The sequence below is a fragment of the Bos indicus x Bos taurus genome, chromosome 17 (assembly GCF_003369695.1).
Source record: "Bos indicus x Bos taurus breed Angus x Brahman F1 hybrid chromosome 17, Bos_hybrid_MaternalHap_v2.0, whole genome shotgun sequence".
Taxonomy (NCBI): domain Eukaryota; kingdom Metazoa; phylum Chordata; class Mammalia; order Artiodactyla; family Bovidae; genus Bos; species Bos indicus x Bos taurus.
The window spans coordinates 32,661,463-32,682,280 of NC_040092.1; the positions used below are offsets into that span (position 1 = coordinate 32,661,463).

At 44.5% G+C, this 20,818-nt stretch overlaps 2 protein-coding genes across 7 annotated transcripts in view; one reads left to right on the plus strand and one right to left on the minus strand.

Annotated features, from left to right (window-relative positions):
* FNIP2 (folliculin interacting protein 2) overlaps positions 1-5,926 on the plus strand; it is a 126,396-nt gene extending 120,470 nt beyond the window's left edge. For all 6 annotated transcript variants that reach the window (XM_027567242.1, XM_027567244.1, XM_027567245.1 and 3 more), the window contains 2 exons: positions 437-552; positions 2,229-5,926. In XM_027567242.1, the coding sequence (XP_027423043.1) occupies positions 437-552; positions 2,229-2,307 (195 nt within the window). In that variant the 3' untranslated portion in view covers positions 2,308-5,926. The remainder of the gene's footprint in view (positions 1-436; positions 553-2,228) is intronic.
* Positions 1-20,818, minus strand: part of C17H4orf45 (chromosome 17 C4orf45 homolog) — a 134,096-nt gene that overhangs the window by 1,691 nt on the left and 111,587 nt on the right. The window contains exon 4 of the mRNA XM_027567248.1: positions 15,560-15,749. Within this exon, the coding sequence (XP_027423049.1) occupies positions 15,560-15,749 (190 nt within the window). The remainder of the gene's footprint in view (positions 1-15,559; positions 15,750-20,818) is intronic.

The following is a 20,818-nucleotide window of genomic DNA, read 5'->3' on the forward strand; positions in this document are numbered from 1 at the left end:
TGTGCTAAGTCATGCCCAACTCTTTGAGGCCCCATGGACTATACTCTGCCAGGCTCCTCTGTCCATGCAATTTTCCAGGCAAGTGGAAAACTGGAATACTGAAGTGGAGTGCCATTTCCCACTCCAGGAGATCTTCCTGACCCAGGGACCAAAGCCGAGTCTCTTGTGTCTCCTGCGATAGCAGGCAGACTCTTTGCCCATATAGGTTATTACAGAGTACTGGGTAGAGTTCTCTGTAGTATACGGTAAGTCCCTGTTGATGACAAAACTTATTCCTCCGAATGGTAGGGTTTGCACTGGCTTGCAGCCCCTTAAGTATATTTTACAGAGGTGAGATCACAGTTGTGTACTTGAAAGGATGGAGGGAATTCCAGCTCTTGAATCACTGGCAGAGATCTGAGTCCCCAGCTCACCGTGAGTGTGGTTGGCTTTGCAGTGCGTCATGCACCTGGAGGACAGACTGCAGGAGATGTACCTGAAGAGCAAGATGCTGTCCGAGTATCTTCGTGGACACACACGTGTGCACGTGAAAGAACTAAGCGTCGTGCTGGGGTGAGTGCTATGGAGAACCACCGTTGCCTCCAGGCTGTACCCACTGACCCGTCCAGCCCCTGCCGCTCCCCGGGGACACCAGAGTTTCACACCTAGAAACAGACTCTCCAACCTTTCAGCTGGAGGTCCAGGGTCAGCCTTCCCCCCGGAGTTATTTTATCCTTGAAAGTGGAGCACGTAATCCTCCAGATGCCCATGTCGAGGCATTTCACTAGGATGTGGGAGTCACGGGCTGTCGGACAGCGGCTGTGCGCTTCTTGCCGTTTCTGGGGGAGGTGAGGGAGGCAGCCCTCCTGGACTTGGGGCCCACCTGCGTGTCCCAGATGGCCGGACTCTCCTCCCTTTTCCTGTGAGCCCATCAGAAGAGGAGGTGTGCATGTCATCCGTGTCCTGCATCATCTTCCAGAGACTGTTTGCCCTAATTTCTCTGGGGGGAAGAAATTCTGACTTGAGTTTTACTCTCTGCTCAATTTTTCCACAGAGAAGTAACAAAACGACATCGTCTCAATAGGGCCTTGTCCCCTGTCTTCCTGTGATGACAATCCCCCCCAGTTTGGGGCAAGAAAATACCGTGTATAAAACATCAGTCCCAAAATTCTCTATTAGGCCTGCCAGTCAAAGTTGTATTATTTCAAGGCTCAGGCCTTTGCTTTCTTGCTGGACTTCTCATATCAGACCCAGGATATAACTTACTGTATTATTCCACTCTCAGCATTTCCTGCCATACTTTTCTTTTTTTTTATGTACTTCACTTTAAAAATATTCTCCCCTTCTGAGGCATTTACTTTTGCAGTTTTTGCTTAGATCTCTTCACCAGCCTCACAGTAGTCCTGCCTCATCTGGTTTCTGATGTGGTATGTGCAGCTCTTATTTCTAGGGCGCTTGCCTGGCCCCTGACTGATGGGTGCCCACCATCAGCACCCACCCCTGAAGGATCCACCCTGAAGGTGGATTTGCCTTCTTGCTTCAGGCCCCACAGTGCCTTATTGGGCCCCTTCCAGCCCTTCCTCACTGCCCTCCTGCTCTCAGGCCAGCAGCACTGCAGCGCTGGGAACTTGCTGTCACCCTGAATGTCACTGCAGAAGGCAGGGAAGATGCCACAAGCTCATACCAGCTGCCGCCTTAGGTTCTATTTTTAGTTTTTAGATTTTGGAAACAAGGGACGTTAGAACATGTTTCAAGGACTGAGACCATCCTAGCTTTCCCAGGACACCCAGCAGCCCCCTGCCTGTGCTCCCCACCTCACTGACTCTACCTCCATTCTTAGGAGGTGGCTTCGGTGTCTGAGCGTTGAGTGCGTGCTGGGTAGGGGTCTCGGTTGTGTGAGCCATTGAAGAAAGCCCAGGGGTTTTGAAAACACTGTCACCATCTTGGGTTTCCAGAGACTTACTTGAAGCTGGTGCAGACTCGGGGTATAGTCCTGGAGTGCTGACTGGAGGAGGTGTTGTGCAGAGGCCCTGCAGGGATACAGGCCCTGGTCCCATGCACATAGCTGCCACTGCACCATCAAAGGCTCCGGGACCCCAGCAGGGCGGGTCTCAGGAACAGGCTCACCATCTCCCTGCCTCTTTCACTCTGTTCTGGTTGCCCACCGGGCAGGTCTGGGATCTGGCAGTGGGACGCTCCTATAAATCCTGCCACCTTAATGTAACTACCTCCCCTCTCTCCACGTTCAGGATCGAGTCCAACGACCTGCCTCTGCTGACGGCCATTGCGAGCACTCACTCTCCTTACGTCGCCCAGATACTCTTGTAAGCTAATGCTCAGGACAGCTCCTCCTTGAAGAAAATCGGATTCTCAGCCCAAGGAGGAAGGAAGGCAGCTCCCTGCGACCACGAGGCGCCAGCAGGGTGGACGGACGCGGTCCTCCCCGCACTGTGCTGTGTCGGGGGCATCGCTTCCCGGGGTGCTGGCTGGAAGCCGTAGGTTTACTGATACCAGGTGTCTATGTTGTCATGAGCAGTCAGGCCTCCATCACCCTCCGGTCAGCGTGGGCGCTGAGGGCACAGCGGTGACCAGGGACCTGAGAGCAGGCCTGAGCGACACAGGCATCATCGCTGCTAGAACATCTCAGAGTGCAGGCGTGAGCTCCCCAAGCTGGAGGAAGCGATCCCACTGTCCTGAGAAGGCAGTCAGCACGGGGACTTGGACACCAGGGACGCGGTGTAGTGGGGCCCGCGGGTACCGCCTCCGCGCCAGTGGCTTTGGTGTCACCCTCTGGCAGAGAGCACGAGGGGACTGGCTGTGGGGAGCAGAGCTCCAGGGACCCACTGCTTCCAGCCTTCCCCCAGTTTCCCTTGTTTGAGATGCAGCCACGGGTAGGTTAGGGACGGACTGTTGGTGCAATAAACCCGAGAATCAATGTAGCATCCTCGTCCCATCCACATACAGTGCACAGCAGCGGAGGGCACAGTCCGACCCCACTCGCTTCATCCTGAGGCTTCAGAGCTCTCAGCAGCCTTGTCAAAGGGGCCGTTTACCAAAGTTACTTCTATAAGCTCGAGAGCATTTCTGTGGCTAAATCCCTCCAGCTGAAGCCACCTTCTTCCTGTAACAGTTAATACAGATGACTATTTATACTTTAAAAGGCACAGCTGTCCAGGTGGGAAGTGAAATTTGCAACAGTTCAGGATGACTTATGAATCAGTTTGACCATTTCTAAACAGTCCATCTAGGAGCTCAGTTTTCACTCTATCATCTCTGTGCCTTCCAAACCCTACATCCTTTTCAAAACACCTTCCCAGAAATTGACTGCCCTGTAGTATAAAACCTGCCGCAAGGCAGCATTGCTTATGTATGAGCGTAGTTTGCTTTTTAAAAACGCTGAGTTTTCTGTTGATACGAATTTTAGTTTACTGATTGTAAAGCAGGTGATGTCCTGACATCCAGGGTAAAGGAAAAGACTAGTAAATTGGTGGTGTAAAAAGCAGGGGTAACCCTGTCAACAGCACACCTGTTACGACCCGCAGACCTTGAGGACTTTCACTATAACCAGGCTCTGATCTCCTTCTCCTTTAAAAATTGACCCCAGTCCTTTCCGTGTAGCTTTTGCACCTAAGAATATGAAGCGACTTCCCTTTCAGGAGTTAGAATCCTCTGTCTTCAGATTTGCTATGTGATAAAATCCTAATCCCAAACCCCAAGTTACATACGTCTCTGTCTTTATTCTTTGACAAATGTGAGTTGTTTGTTGGAAAGAGCAGAACAGCCGGACCAATGGAAAAAAACAGGTGTGTTCTTTCTTAGGACTGGTTCTTAGGGCTAGGTCACAGCCTCGGCCTTCCCCTCTCTTTTTAATAAATCACGTGTTGTTGTTGTTGCTGTTTTTCTCTTGGCTGCTCTACTCGGCTTGTAGGATCTTAGTTTCCCAACTAGAGATTGAATCTGGGCCCTTGGCAGTGAAAGCTCAGAGTCCCAACCACTGGACCATCGGGGAAGTACCCCTCCTCTCTCTTTTTTTAAGGATGTGAAGCGCAGAGGATCTCAAGACTAAAAATCTTTAATTTGTATTTTATGTCTTTCTCTCATAAAAGTGATGTCCATTTTATCTATGTTTTCTGTTTTCCTTTTGCCTGACGTCTGAGATGAGACGGGTATATTTAGAGTCCCTGGTTCCATGACACCATGGTGGTTGTCGCGGACCTGGCCCATGGCCGCCCTCTCCCCATCTGAGTCCCTTATGTGTGATGCACGTGCTGAGCGAGGTCACAGCGTCCCCACTGCACCAGCTTTGAGCATCCCCCAGTCTCTGACCCCCTTCTCACGGGCCTGTTCTGGACACTTTCCCTCCCCTGCCACCCTCCAGGGTTTACAGACAATAACTAGATGCAAAATCAGTGCAGGTAGCGGCCTGTGGAGCATTAGACCCAGCCCAGGGAAGCTGAGCTTTAAATGGTCAATTCTAAGCTTCATGCAGAAAAGATGTGGCCCAGCCCCTGGCAGCCGAGAAAACTAGCTTGGCCTCTGCATGCCCCCCTCCCCTAGAAGGAGGTGATGAGGGAGACCCCTCAGGACATCAGGCAGCCCGCCCCTCACGGCTGCCGCCTGCACCACAGACCAGGAATGTTGCTGCTCTTCTGTAAACCCTCCTCCTCTCAAGAACATCCACCTGTTCTCTCATAAACTCAACCTCTTCCCAAAAGTGGAAAAAGAATCTCATGGAACTGGGTGGAGACATGCCAGACACCACCCCGGGGCCGGGTTCTGTCTCAGCCACAGAGGTAAGGAAGGGACCCGCCCTCGCCCAGGCCCACCTCAAGAAGAAAGCAAAATTTTAAAAAAAAATGTACAAATAGAGAAAACTACCTCAGTTGACAGGATTCCACCTTTAGGGTTTCTTCAACTTTGACGTCTTACCTGTTGAGTGTACCTCTTGTAGCATCTTGCTTGTCCAGGCGAATGGGAGGCAGACGGAGCGGGTGTGCGCCAGCGTTGCCGTGCGGGCCTTCCTCCAGCATGTCGAGGCTTAATTTTTCGTAGATTGATGAGTGATATGAATGTAAAGATACTTGTGTACGTTTAAACATGACAATGAAAACTTAAAATGTAGCTTCCATACTTGTGCATAATTCCAAAGTATTTTATTTTTATCAGTGTTAAATAGCTTTTTGTACAGGCTCCAATCCATATTTCTGAAGTGTGCTGTTTTTTAATGAAAGTAACGATAAACTTTTCACATCCCATGAAACTGCCGTTTACACATTGCAACTTTTTAAACTTATCATATTTTTCCAAGTTAACTTTTTTCGAGGGAGGAAAATCCCCACCTGCTAAATGATACTAAACTCTTGTTTTGGCTCTTCTAATTAGGTCCTGAGATTTTATAAAATTCAGTCTGTAGCTTTTTAGGTTCCTCACTGGAGTTGGTTGTACATAAAAATAAAGAATATAAAGTGACCCTATAGTTCTTTTAAATATCTGGATTTTTCCACTTACATGTGCTTTTGAAAGTATTTTGTTCATGCATACTTTCACCAATAAATTGAAAAAGTCTTGAGCTTCTTGGTAAATGTGAACCATTTGTTTCCTATTGTGCTTTGGGGGCAGGAACCTTTTAATATAATATTTGCCTAAATCAAGCAGCCCCCTCTGAATGTTAATTTTTAAAAGTCCATATTTGGTGAACCATAAATCTTGGAAGCAAGACTGCAATATGCTTAAATTTAAGTGGTGTTTTAAAAGGAGAAAATTCCAGGGTTGATTTGTTATCATTGAAGTTCCATTACAACAAATTGATAGGACTTTGTTTTTGATCAGTTAAATAGATATCAGTATCAATGTATGGAAGTCTTTTTTCTTAAAACTTGTTCACATATTACTTTGATCCATTTTTCTGTGGCATCTGGTGCAATAAACCTTTTGAATTTATCTTGAACATTTTCTTGGTACTGCCTGTGATTTGTCTGTTATTCAGACTTAGACATCTCATTTCCAGTAATTCATGCTGAAACAAGCCCACTCTAAATGTTAGTGACTCTCAGCAGGGGTGTTTGGTGAGCATGTGATGGGAGAGGGCTCCGGGCACAGAGTGGGAGGGAGCAGAGCAAATCTCCCAGGGATAGAGAAAATCTCGTTACGTGCTGGACACAACAGAATAAGGAGCTATCCCACCTCCTGTGTGACTTAAATATCCTGCTGCCATTCATATGGGTGAAAACCTGTTTATAATGATTGAAGCTGAGAATTTAATTCTGCTTTACATAAATGCACAACATACTTCTCTCGTGATCTTAATATATACCTAATTTTCCAGGAATGCCACTGTTGTATAAACTGAGGCAAGATTTTACTTTGTAAAGTTTAGGATGTTAATAAGAACTGACATATATTTGGAAAACCATATTACCAGTAGCTGTGTTAATCATGGAGTTTGTCATCAACACAATCTTCTGATCGTCTCTGCTTAGAGCTGCTGCCTTCACGGAGATTCCATTCGGAAGCAGGTGTCTGCTTTGTTGATTATATTTTCTAAACCACTAGTGCCCCAATATTTATGTATTAAAATATATATTAATATAAGTTGTAAAATAGTGCCACTAGGACATTATAGTGGTTTGTCATAAATTACAGGTGTAAGTTATTCTGTTGATGAAAATTATGCATTTTATTTTAGGAAAATAAAGGGCATTACAAAATATTTACTATGAAATCTATCACTGATGCATACAGCCTCAAGAGCATGCTGTTAAGTGTAACTTTTGTAGCAATATAAGACCACATTGAATCATGTCATTTTAAGACTACAGTTCAGTCCTCAGTCATGTCTGATTCTTTGCGACCCCATAGACTGTAGCACACCAGGCTTCCCTGTCCATCACCAATTCTCGGAATTTACTCAAACTCATGTCCATTGAGATGGTGATGCCAACCAACCATCTCATCCTCTGTTGTCCCCTTCTCCTATCTTCAATCTTTCTCAGCATCAGGGTTTTTTCAAATGAGTCAGTTCTTTGCATCAGGTGGCCAAAGTATTGGAGCTTCAGCTTCAGCATCAGTCTTCCAATGAATATTCAGGACTGATTTCCTTTAGGATTAACTGGTTTGATCTTGCAGTCCAAGGGACTCTCAAGAGTCTTCTCCAACACCATAGTTCAAAAGCATCAATTCTTTGGTGCTCAGCTTTTAATATCATGGCTGCAGTCACCATCTGCAGTGATTTGGGAGCCCAAAAACAATAAAGTCTGTCACAGTTTCCATTGTTTCCCCATCTATTTGCCATGAAGTGATGGGACGAGATGTCACAATCTTATTTTTTTGAATGTTGAGTTTTAATCCAACTTTTTTAAGACTACAGGAAGGAGGTAATGTTCGGTACTGCTAACTCCTTTTTGGATTAAATGAAAATTTTAAGTGTTTTTCTTGTTGCCTTTAAAATCATGCCATTGATGAAGCACTTACACACACACATATACAACACACTCCTTCTTGGTTCTATCGGATACGTGATATATATCACCTCGTTGAATCCTCACACCTGGATGAGGTGGGTACTGTGATTGTTAATCTTGTATGTCCCCTTGATTAGGTCACAGTACCCACATATCTGAGTTTTGCATGCGTTACATCATAAATCTGGAAGACCCAGGAGTGGCCACTGGAAAAGGTCAATCCTCATCCCAACTCCCAAGAAGGGTAGTACTAAAGAATGTCCTCACCATCAGACAATTGCACTCATCTGCCGTGCAACTAAGGTCATGCTTAAAATCTTGCCTACTTGTCAGTTCAGTCGCTCAGTCATGTCCAACTCTGTGACCCCATGGACTGCAGCACACCAGGCTTCCCTGTCCATGACCAACTCCTGGAGCCTACTCAAACTCATGTCCATCACATTGGTGATGCCATCCAACCATCTCACCCTCTGTCGTCCCCTTCTCCTCCCACTTTGCATCAGGTGGCCAAAGGATTGGAGTTTCAGCTTCAGCATCAGTCCTTCCAATGAATATTCAAGAACTGATTTCCTTTAGGATGGACTGGTTGGATCTCCTTGCAGTCCAAGGGTCTCTCAAGAGTCTTCTCCAACACCACAGTTTAAAAGCATTGATTCTTTGGTGCTCAGCTTTCCCTTTAGTCCAACTCTCACATCCATACATAACTACTGGAAAAACCATAGCCTTGACTAGATGGACCTTTGTTGGCAAAGTAATGTCTCTGCTTTTTAATATGCTGTCTAGGTTGGTCATAACTTTTCTTCCAAGGAGCAAGTGTCTTTTAATTTCATGGCTGCAGTCACCATCTGCAGTGATTTTGAAACCCCTCAAAATAAAGTCTCACTGTTTCTATTGTTTCCCCATCTATTTGCCATGAAGTGATGGGACTGGAATGCCATGATCTTCATTTTCTGAATGTTGAGTTTTAAGCTTCAGCTTTATGCAAACCAAAAATTTCCAGATGTACAAGCTGGGTTTAGAAAAGGAGAAGGAACTAGAGATCAAATTGCCAACATTCACTGGATTATAGAGAAAGCAAGGGAATTTCAGAAAAAGCATCTCTGTTTCATCGACTAAAGCCTTTGACTGTATGGATCATGACAAACTGCAAAAAGCTCTTAGAGAGATGGGAATTGCCAGACCATCTTACCTGTCTCCCGAGAAACCTATATGCGGGTCAAGAAGCAACAGTTAAGAACCCTGTAGGGAACAACTGACTGGCTCAAGATCGAGAAAGGAGTATGACAGGGCTGTTTGCTGTCACCCTGTTTGTTTAACCTATATGCTGAGCACACCATGAGAAATGCCAGGTTCGGAGTTACAAGCCACAATCAAGATAGGCAGGAGAAACATCAACAACCTCAGATACACAGATGATACCACTTTAATGGCAGAAAGCAAAGAGGAACTAAAGAGCCTCTTGATGAAAGTAAAGGAGAGTGAAAGAGCCAGCTTAAGACTAAACATTAAAAAAGACTAAGATCATGGCATCTGGCCCCATTACTTCATGGCAAATAGAAGGGGAAAAGGTGGAAGTAGTGATAGATTTCTTCTTTGGGGCTCTAAAATCACTGCGGATGGTGACTGCAGCCGTGAAATCAGAAAATGATTGCTTCTTGACAGGAAAGCGATGACAAATCTAGATAGTGTGTTGAAAAGCAGAGATATTAATCTGCCAACAAAGGTCCATATAGTCAGGGCTATGGTCTTCCCAGTGGTTATGTAAGGTTGTGAGAGTTGGACCATAAAGAAGGCCAAGTGCCTAAGAACTGATGCCTTCGAAGTGTGGTGCTGGAGAAGACTCCTGAAAGTCCTTGGACAACAAGGAGATCACACCAGTCAATCTTAAGGGAGATCAACCCTGAATATTCACTGAAAGGACTGATGCTGAAATTGAAGCTCCAGTATTTTGGTCATCTGATGTGAACAGACAGGAAAAGTCCCTGATTCTGGGAAAAATTGAGGGCTGGAGGAGAGGAAGGCGTCAGAGGATGAAATGGCTGGACAGCGTCACTGATCCAATGAACATGAACTTGGGTAAACTCTGGGAGATACTGAGGGACAGGGAGGCCTGGCGTGCTGCAGTCCATGGGGTCGCAAAGAGTTGGACACGACTCGGCAACTGAACAATAACAACAACAACCCAGATATCCGGTGTCACACCAGTGTGATGTTACTGTGAAGGCATTTCATGAGAGCAACACTGAGATGAATCGGCTTTGAGTAAAGCGGGTAATCCTCCAAAACGTGAGGGGAGGCTCATCTGGCCAGTGGGAGGACTTCAGAGAAAACAGACCGAGATCCCCTGAGGAAGAGGGAATTCTGCCTTCCAGCAACCTTCACACAATCGCCTGGGTGTCCTGCCTCCTGGCTTACATGTAGATATGGGATTTGCCAGCCTTCACAACCATGTGAGCCAATTCCTTAAAGCTATCTGTCTGTCTCTCTCTCTTTTTATCCATCCATCCATTTGTCCCTTTATCCATCCATCCTATTGGTTCTTTTTCTCTGGAGAACCCCTAATACAGCTACTTAAGATATTGGCCCAATGACATACATGAGGACCCAACAGTGCAGCTGGGAGTCAGAATATCCTCACACCGGGTTATAGGATGCTTTGAGTCAAAGATCTTTAACATAGTGAACAGTACAGACTTCACAGTTTCCCCTGGAGGGTTGAGAGGCAATTCACATAGACTCAATATGTGCTGCAAAGTGGGTGCTGGAGAACAGGCAGAGCCCAAGTTAGGGCAGCCTCTGAGATGGCAGGGGAGGAGGTATCACCCCATTTGTGGTGTGAGAGTGGGGATTAATCCCCACACTGAGCCTTGCCCACTGTGTTCTTGCAACCTCCAACCATCAGTCATCAGCCCGATCCTGACCCACAAGTTCTCAGTCTACTGAGCCTTCTCCTAGGCCCCCTGTCTGCCTTCTTCATCCTCAATTTCTCCTTCCTTGATAACTGAGCATTTTCTAGAGAGGCTTCCTTGGCATTCACATCTTTGCTTCCTACTCTCTCCTTACTGCCCCCTGCCTCCACCCTTCATCTCACAACGTCTGGGGTCGGTTGGCCTCCACTGCCTTCTCTCATAGTTCACTGAGATCTTTCCCCACATCCAGTCGGTAACCAGAGCTGCTGAACTTATTTTCTTTGGGTCCCAATGCATCGCCTTTTCTCCTTTCCCTTTGCCTTCTTTTAATCCCTCCTGATTTCTCTACTGGGTTACCAAAATGCCCTCCAAATGCACCTCCCTCTCAGCAGACCTCTTCCAGGCTGACATCTAAATAACCGCCCCAAAATGAAAGCGTAACCCTGTCCCTTCTGTTTTTAGAGAAATGCAAATCAAAACTACAAGGAGGTATCCCCTCACACTGATCAGAATGACCATCATCAAAAAAATTCTATAAACAATAAATGCTGGAGGGGATGTGGAGAAAAGGGAACCCTCCTAAACTGTTGGTAGGAAATTAAATCAGTGCAACCACTATCGAGAATAGAATGGAGGCACCTTAAAATACTAAAAATAGAATTACTGTATGATCCAGCAATCCCACTCCTGGGCATATATCCAGAAAAAAACACAATTTAAAAAGGTACATGCACCCCAATGTTTATAGCAGCACTATTTACAATAGCCAGGATATGAGAGCAACCTAAATGTCCCTCAATAGAGGAATGGATAAAGAAGACGTGGTACATATATAAAATGGAATTTTACTCAGCCATAAAAATGAATGAAACAGTGCCATTTGCAGAGATGTGGCTGGACCTAGAGATTGTCATACAGAGTAGATACGTCAGGAAGAGAAAAACAAATATGTAATATTGCTTATATGTGGAATCTAGGAAAATGGCACGGATGAACTTATTTGCAAAGCAGAAATAGAGACACAGACGTAGAGAACAAACTTACAGATACCCAGAGGGAAAGAGGGAGTAGGATAAATTGGGTGATTGGGATTGACTTACTATGTATAAAATAGATAGCTAACGAGAACCTACTGTACAGCTCAGGGAACTCTACTCAGTGCTCTGTGGTGACCTAAATGGGAAGGGCATCCAAAAAAGAGGGGATATAGGTATACCTATGACTGATTCACTTTGCTGTACAGCAGAAACTAACAACATTGTAAAGCAACTATACTCCAATAAAAATTAATTTAAAAAAGAAAGCTGGTCCAGGAAAATCCAAGCCCCTCAGCACCTGGTCCCCCTCCTCTGGCCTCACCACTGAGCACCGACTCCCACCCCCGACTTTGCAGGCAGCTGAATAACCAGCTGCCTGCAAAGTTGGACTACATGCCCTTCCGAAAGGCACTAGCTGATCACTGCCTGCGCCCTGTTAATCCTTCATCCTGGTCTCCCACTTCCCTTTGCTCCACCAAGTCCCTCCTGTTGTGACTCAAAATGCAGCTTGGGGTGGTGAATCCTCCAGGACCTCAGGGTCCCTGGATGTGAAGAATCTCAAGCCCCATCCCAGACAGACTGAATCAGAATCTGCACCTTACTGTGATCTCCAGGCGACGCGCGCGTGTGCGTTTTGTGCTTAGTCCTCAGATGTGTCCAACTCTTTGCAGCTCCATGGACTGTAGCCCCCCAGGCTCCTCTGTCCATGGGATTCTCCAGGCAAGAATACTGAAGTGGGTTGCCATGCCCTCCTCCAGGGGATCTTTCCAACCCAAGGGTCAAACCCAGGTCTCCTGCATTGCAGGTGGATTCTTTACCATCTGAGCCACCTGGGAAGACCCCAGATGATGCATACGCATATTAAAATTTGAAAAATCACTACTCCCACATCCAATGTGAGTGAGTGGCAAGGGAAAGAACATACCAATCCCTGAGATTATGTCCATGTTTTGGAGGGAAGGGGAGCAATGAAGATATTTGCAAAGAAATGACATAGAAATGGATGACAATGTTGAAAGTGTCTGTCATATACACAGAAGTTTCACAACACTTAAGTAGCTATTATTTATGTGGAGAAAATAATGTCAACCAAAAAGCAAGAAGGGAAAACAATGAATGTAATAGATGGTAGGACTTGAGAGATATTTTGTGATTTAAAAGAAGAAATTTGGGGAAATGTAGGTGGTGTTAGTGGTAAAGAACCCACCTGCAAAGCAGGAGACATAAAAGAGGATAGTTTGATCCTTCAGTTGAGAAGATCCCCTGGAGAAGGAAATGGCAGCCCACTCCAGTATTCTTGCCTGGAGAATTCCATGGACAGAGGAGCCTGGCAGGCTACTGTCCATGGGTTGCAACTTGACTGAAGTTGCTCCAGTAACTGAAGCAACTTAGCACAGCATAGCATGGAAGAGATAGTTCAGAAATTTGTGGAACTGATTTCCAAAAGTATTTGTACAAGCATTTGGGGTATTATATACAAGAATGGTACATATTGTTAAATATCATAAATTGCACTTTTAGAAACATTTAGAAATTAATCTCTGTACTTGCGTTTATAGGCATAAATCCAAACTTTAGAACATGAATATAAAATGTCCCCATTTTCAGCTATCTATCTTGATAAGAAAGCATTGTGATATTGTGTATAGGTCTTTGTGTTTAAAATGTCCTCCGAGTCTCCCGGTACTATTGACAAAGTTTTGTTTTTCCAAGGCTGCTCCCAGGGCATAGTCCTGGTTCTCACAACATATGGATGGCAAGTGGGCTGCGTCTCAGGTGAGTATGGCAATAGGAGCCACGCACAGGTGGCTGGTGTGAGGCTTACTTTGTAAGCTTGAATTTATAATTTGCTCCAACTTATTTTCCCTGAAGAGAATTTATGTCAAGTGGGGAGAGGGCTTGAGTACTTACCGAAGTATCACCCTCAAGAACCCTGGGGATCATCCAAAGAAAGGCCTTGGGGAAAAAGTTTCTAAGGTATCTCTGGAATTTACAAAAAAAGCATGGTTGATAAAAAAGACTATTTTGAATGATGTAATATTTTGTTTATCTCTGGAAGGGAAGAGGTTTAACCAAGTGATCAGTTTCCATCACCAAGGATGAGTCAAGTACTCTGTGATGTGATACCCTGCAGATGACATGAACGCTCACCTCGGGATTCCTGCCTGAAACATCACCCAAGAATATACCAGGTATACCTGAATTAAGAGGAATTCCACAGAACTGGCCTGAATCCTTCAAGAACATCAGTGTCATGAAAGACCAAGGCTGAGGAGCTGTCCCTAACTTAAGGAGACTGTGAGGCTTGAGAACTAAACATAAGAGCTAATCCTGAATCAAACATTGCGTCAGGGAACATGACAAAGAGCAACGTTGGGTCAACTAATAAAATTTGCTTATGAACTGCAGATTAGGTAACACTGTATCAGTGCTAAATTTGCTATACCTTATCATTGTACCATGGTTACATGCGAGAACCCCCTCATTCTTAGGAAACGCACCCTGAAATCTTCAGAGGTAAAGCAAAACCATGTCTGCAACTTACCTTCAAATGGTTCAGTGAAAACAAAAGTATGTGTGTGTAGAAAGAAAGCATTGGAACAAATAAAATTACCAACCAATGATTCTGGGTGAGGAGTGTATCAGTTCACTTTGTACTGTTCTTGCACCTCTTCTGTAAGTTTGAAATCATTCCAAAGTCAGTCTTTCAACAGATTTTTTTTTAATGCATAAAAGCATCTCAGTGGGATTTAGTAGGATGCATTTGGGATCATTCCATGATCATGCTAGTTCTACACAAAATTGATTCACTGGTAGAAAATAACGAATTAAAGCCTTCTTCACACACATTGCAATAAATCTCACTTGGACCCAGCTCAAAATTCAGACCACATAGGAATGTCAGCAGCCAAATGCTCCCTTCTTCAATTCAGAGCATCCCTGGGTCAGGACCTACTGAGGACTTCCCTCGGTTCCTCACAGAGCGTTTCAGATGGATATATAATTAATTGTCACACAGACAACTCCTGATGAACTGATCTCTGGCGCCAGAGGGAAAGCAATATTCTAGGGCAGTGGCAAGGAGCCTCTCTCCTAGTAGAGAACAGGAGTCGCAGACTATCTGAGCTACTGTGCTCGTTGTATACCAGGGAAGCTTCTTGTCACACTCAATATTGAAATGCTGGATGACTACAGAGAGGATTTGCTGTGGATTATGCAGAAGGACCTCAGGAAACAGTTGTTCATTTGAATATATGCTTACACACTCTCCACTTGACTCTCATGGTAACTCTACAAAATATTCAGGACAGATAAAAACATCCCCATTTTAGGAATGAAAAAACCCGCTTTGGGAAATCATGCAACTTGTTCAACATTCAGACAGTAATGGGGAGAAAACCTTGAATTTGAACTGGGATATCCTTACTCTGTTGATCAGTCTGTGGGGTTTTAAGGATTGGTTATAGATTTACCCTATTTCACAAACTGAGAGTTTTCTCAGGTTTTGGAAACCAAGTATATGGCTATGCTCTCTAGGTTAAACTATACAATATATAAATGGTTCTAAGGACCAAGCCACACACCTCCTGTGTAAAATTGTAATAATACTCACCTATATAGACATCACTGTGGAAATCCAATATGAATTACAAAACATTTTGATAGGTTGAAAAGAGTGATAAAATCGATTATTTGTAGTATTACTACTAAATGAAAAATAAAAAAGAAAGTGAAAGTGTTAGTCACTCAGTCATGTCTGAATCTTTGCAACCCCATGGACTCAGAGGAGCCAGGCTCCTCTGTCCATGGGATTCTCCAGGGAAGAATACTGGAGTGGGAGGCCATTCCCTTCTCCAGAGGATCTTCTCAAGCCAGAAATTGAACCCAGGTCTCCTGCACTGGCAGGCGGATTCTTTACCATTTGAGCCACCAGGGAAGCCCATTACTATAAACTGCACTCTCTAAGTCATATGTTAAAACAGTTCAGGCTTTTCCAGGATGACTCAGAAAAGCTAATGATCCGTGAAAGTGAAAAGTGAAAGTTAGTCTCACAGTTGTGTCCAACTCTTTGCGATCCTGTGGACTACAGCCCACCAGGCTCCTCTATCCATGGAATTCTCCAGGCAAGAGTAGCGGAGTGGGTTGCCATTTCCCTCTCCATAATGATCCATACCTCCTCCTTTTTCGGTAGCTTCGGCAGCTTCGGTGGTCTGGACCCTATCGGCAGGGCTGCCTTGCTCTGTCGGAGGAGGACGGCCTGTTTGGAGTTTCTTTGGCTGGTGTCTTCATAATCCCCCATGTGCCAGGCAATAAAACCACGACTGGAGCTTCCTTCCGCATCCATAATAGAAGGATTGGGTTGCCTGAAACAGGAACAGATTGGTTGGTCCTCACACTGGAAGGATGTTAGAAATAAGGCTACCAGTTTTCAGATGCTTGAGACTCATCTGCTTCTGTTGTGATGGTGGTGATTTCTAGCCACAGAGCTTGAAAAGCTAAGGCCTTCAAACTCTGAGATGGCATCCTGAGAAGTTTCAAGACTCTGCCCCTCCACTACCCCAGGGAACTACCTTCCCAGGTGGACACTTATCTAGGAAGGTTGTTGATCACTTTGCCCGGGTATCACGACTGCTCCTGGCATCCTCCCAAGCCGAACAGGCCAGATGCTGGGAAGCTGGGGGTGAACCCAGGCCTTGAGTTCTCCTGCTGGACATGCAAGCCGGGTCTGAGACCTTGGGAACTCAGGGAAATGCCAGCTTGGTGATGGCAGACTCTGGCTTTGGACAATGTGCCACAACAAAGATCCTGGCTTCATTCTCCTTTCCTGATCCAATGCCCCTAAACTAGAATATTATCTGAGGACTGCTTTCCAGTAAAGGGCCACGTCTAGGGGCAAAGACAAGAGGATCATAGGATAAGGACCCTATCGGCAGGGCTGCCTTGCTCTGTCGGAGAAGGACGGCCCATTTGGAGTTTCTTTGGCTGGTGTCTTCATTACCCACCATGTGCCAGGCAATAAAACCATGACTGGAGCTCAAATGGTAAAGGACCAGGCTGCCAATGCAGGAGACCTAGATTCAATCCCTCATTGGGAAGATGCCCTGGAGAAGGAAATGTCAACCCACTCCAATGCTCTTGCCTGGAGAATTCCATGGATACAGGACCCTGGAGGGCTAAAGTCTATGGGGTCGCAAAGAGTCCGACATGACTGAGCAACTAACACTCTCATTTGGAAGAAAGTTGGGACTTCTTACCCCCAAACCCCTCCCACCAGGCGCCCAGGGCCTCTTGGCCACTACAAATCTCCTTTCCTAGACCCTGAGTCTTCCGGCTTCCTCAGTTCCTTGGGTCAAGGGTCGGGGCAGATCTGTGCGACCCTCACTCCTTGCAAGTCCAACACTGGGGAAGTAACTTGAAGACAACTAAAGACAGGTGGGTTCTAGAACTTGTGGGAGCTGGGGACAGGAGGAGAGGCAGCACTGAGTGCAGCTCAGTGGAGGGGGAGTGGGCAGTTCAGGCCCACCACACCCCTCCTTCCTCTCCACAACCGTAGAGACCCTGTCACCCTCTTGCAAGCCTGCCCCCAGACACCCCATTGCTAGTAGGATGGAGGTCCACTCTCTGAGTCCAGCACACAAAGGGAAGCGGTCACTGTCTGTTTCTTCTTTTAATGCTCTGCCCTCGGGGCCCCCAGGCCCCTCCCATTGGCCGTTTTCTCCGCTCTGAGACCCTGTGCTCCCAGCCGCCCCCACCTTCACCAGCCCAGGTGAGGACTCACCTCCAGACCTCTGGCCTTGTCCCCCACTTTTCGTTCTCCCTGTGACCACCCTCTCCTTCAGAGACAAATGGCAGCTACTCCTTGACAACACCTCTTCTCTGAAGACTTCCTTCACCACTTGTTGTTGTTCAGTCACTAAGTTATGTCGGACAGTTTGTGACCCCATGGACTGTAGCATGCCAGGCCTCCCTGTCCATCACCAACTCCCAGAGCTTGTTCAGACTAAACTCATGTTCATTGAGCCAATGATGCCATTCAACCATCTCGTCCTCTGTCATCCCCTTCTCCTCATGCCTTCAATATTTCCCAGGATCAGGGTTTTTTCTAATGAGTCAGCTCCTTGCATCAGGTGGCCAAAGTGTTGGAGCTTCAGCTTCAGCATCAGTCCTTCCAATAAATATTCAGGGTGAATTTCCTTTAGGATTGACTGGTTTGATCTTCTTGCTGACCAAGCGACTCTCAGGAGTCTTCTCCAGCACCACACTTCAAAAGCATCAGTTCTTTGGCCCTCAGCCTTTTTTATGGTCCAACTCTCACATCTATACATGACTACTGGAAAAACTTTGACAGAACTTTGTTGGCAAAGTAATGTCTCTGATTTTTAATATGCTGTCTACGTTTGTCATAGCTTTTCTTTCAAGGAGCAAGTGTCTTTTAATTTTGCGGCTTCAGTCACCATCTGCAGTGATTTTGTAGCCCAAAAAAGTAAAATCTGTCACTGTTTCCACTTTTGCCCCATCTATTTGCTATGAAGCACTGGGACCAGATGCCATGATCTTAGTTTTTTTTTTTTTTAACTGTTTTCCTCCTTTGGTAGCACATTGTATTTGACTTATCTGATGGAAGCTGGTAGAATATACTTATTAATAAATTGCTAGGGCAGCAGGTTCTCCTCCTCCCATTTCGGGGCTCCTTAAAGAACCCAGAAGTGCCTCCTTCATCACTGCCTCCCAGGCCCATTACCCTCCTGAAGTATGGCTGGCTCAGGGGATGTGTGATGGATGAGCAGGGAGGGGATCAGAGCTGAGTTACTTTAAGGCCTGACCCTTCTGTAGCTGCTTCCCTCCCACCAGGGCAGGTGTGCAGGCATGGGTCCTGCGCCCTCCTGTGTCTGAGTTTTCTTATTCACGACTACAAAGTAGTTGCTAGGGACAATTTCAGGAAAGCGTAAAGGGAAAGAGAGCTGCTGGTTAGAATGTATGGAACAAGCTCTGTTTACTGTTTCCACTAGCTTGATTCATGATTCCTAGGAAAACCATTTCATGCAAATGTGCCACATTTCCCTAAAAATAATATGTTACAGAAGGAATGACACAGAAGAGCTTAGAAAAGAAAAATCCTTGCATATCCTTAGTCTTCATTCAAGTGCTAAAATATTTTATAATCTGTTTTAAATTCAGACCGTCCTATGGCCCTGAATCTCACATTACCAGGAACAATAGAAAATTAAAAATTAATTGTAAGTCAAAGACTCTAGAGATCTTATACATACCATTGCCACATCAACTATGGAAATTTACACACACTATAATGGAACTTACAAATGAGCCACGAAAGTCAAGAGCTGAGAAAGAGCAGAAGTTTTGGCTCCAGAAAGGTTTGAAGTATGAATGTCAGGCCATCAGTAATGATTTGGTGTTAGTTACAAATGCACAATGGCAGCAAACACTCACACACACACACACAGACACACACACACACACAGACACACACAACTATCCCCAAATAATGCAAAATTCTTAGTGTAACATTCTATTGATTATGTTAAGTAGATCCCTAAGGCTCAGGTCTTTTTCTTTTTAAATAAATTCAAGCTTATAGAAGGATGGAGACACACTACAAAGGCTTCCTTTCCTAAATAATTTGAAAGTACATTATTGACATAATACCCATTATTCCCAACTATTGGTTGGCCAAAAAGTTCCTTCAGTTTATGGTCATAAGATGTTATGAAAAATTGCGAAAAAGCTTTTTGGCCAACTCAATACTTACATGTGTAATTCCTGCAAACAAAGACATTCTATATAACTTCAATATAATCATCAAAATTAGAGGAAATTAGCATAAGCAACAAAATAAAAAATAAACAAGTAGGACTACATCAAATTAAGATCTTTTGTACTGCAAAAGAAACCATCAATGAAGTGAAAACACAACTTATGTAATGGGGAAAAATATTTGCAAACCAGATATCTGATAAAGGGCTAATATCCAAAATACATAAAAAACTCAATAGCAAAATAAAAAAATACGCCAATTTTTAAATGGGCAAAGGATCTGAATAGACATTTTCCCATTTTCTCCTTTAGAGATACATGAATGGTCAACACACACTTGAGAAGATGTTCAACATCACTAATCATTAAGGAAATGCAAATTAAAACTACAGTAAGATATCACCTCACACCTATCAAAATGGCGATCATCAAAAAGACAAGAAATAACGAATGCTGGTGAGGATGCAGAGCAAAGGGAACTCTTGAACAGTGTTGGCAGGAATGTGAATTGGTGTAGCCACTATGGAAACAAGTATAGAGGATCCTCAAAATAATTAAAAACAGATCTGCCATAAGCTCTGCCAATTCCACTTCTGGGAGTATATCTAAAGGGAACAAAAACACTAAATTGAAAAGATGCTTGCACCCCAATGTTTACAGCAGCAGTATTTATAATAGCCAAGGAAACAACCCAAATGTCTGTCAACGGATAAATGGATAAAGACGTTGTGGTATACACATATATTACGCATATTCAGTTCAGTTCAGTCGCTCAGTCGCGTCCAGCTCTTTGCGATCCCATGGACTACAGCACACCAGGCCTCCCTGTCCATCACCAACTACTGGAGACTGCTCAAACTCATGTCCATTGAGTCGGTGATGCCGTCCAACCATCTCATTCTCCTCCCGCCTTCAGTCTTTCCCAGCATCAGGATCTTTTCCAACGAGTCCGTTCTTCATATCAGGTGGCCAAAGTATTGGAGTTTCAGCTTCAGCATCAGTCCTTCCAATGAATATTCATAATAATACATATTACTCAGTCATTTAAAAGAAAAAAAAACAAGTAAATCCTACCACTTGTGACAAGATGGATGAAGCTTAAGGGCAGTATACTAAGTGATATAAGTCAGACAGAGACAAATACTGTATGATCTCACTTGTTTGTGGAATCTCAAAAAAGTAAAAAACAAAACTCACCAAATTCAAAGGTAAAAAGAGTTCATATTTATGGTTACCAGATTCAGGGCACAGGGGAAAGAGAAACTGGATGAAGGCAGTCAAAATGTGTAAACTTCTAGTTGTAAGATAAGTGCATACTTCCAATATTAAAATAATAAATAAATGTCTGTTGCACCCCTCCAAAAAATAAAATAAAAGTAAATATAATTGAAAGAAAAATAAACAATAAAATAACTGTAAAAAAATTATTCCTAAGTATTTTATTATTTTGATGCTATTGTGAATGCAATTGTTCTTAATTTCATTCTAGATTATTCATTGCTAGTATATAAAAATACAATTGATTTTTGTATATTGACATTTTATCCTGTAATTTTACTGAACTCATTTTTTAGTTCTAACAGATTTTAGGGCTTCCCTGGAGGCTCAGACAGTAGATAATCTGCCTGCAATGCAGGAGACCTGGGTTTGATCCCTG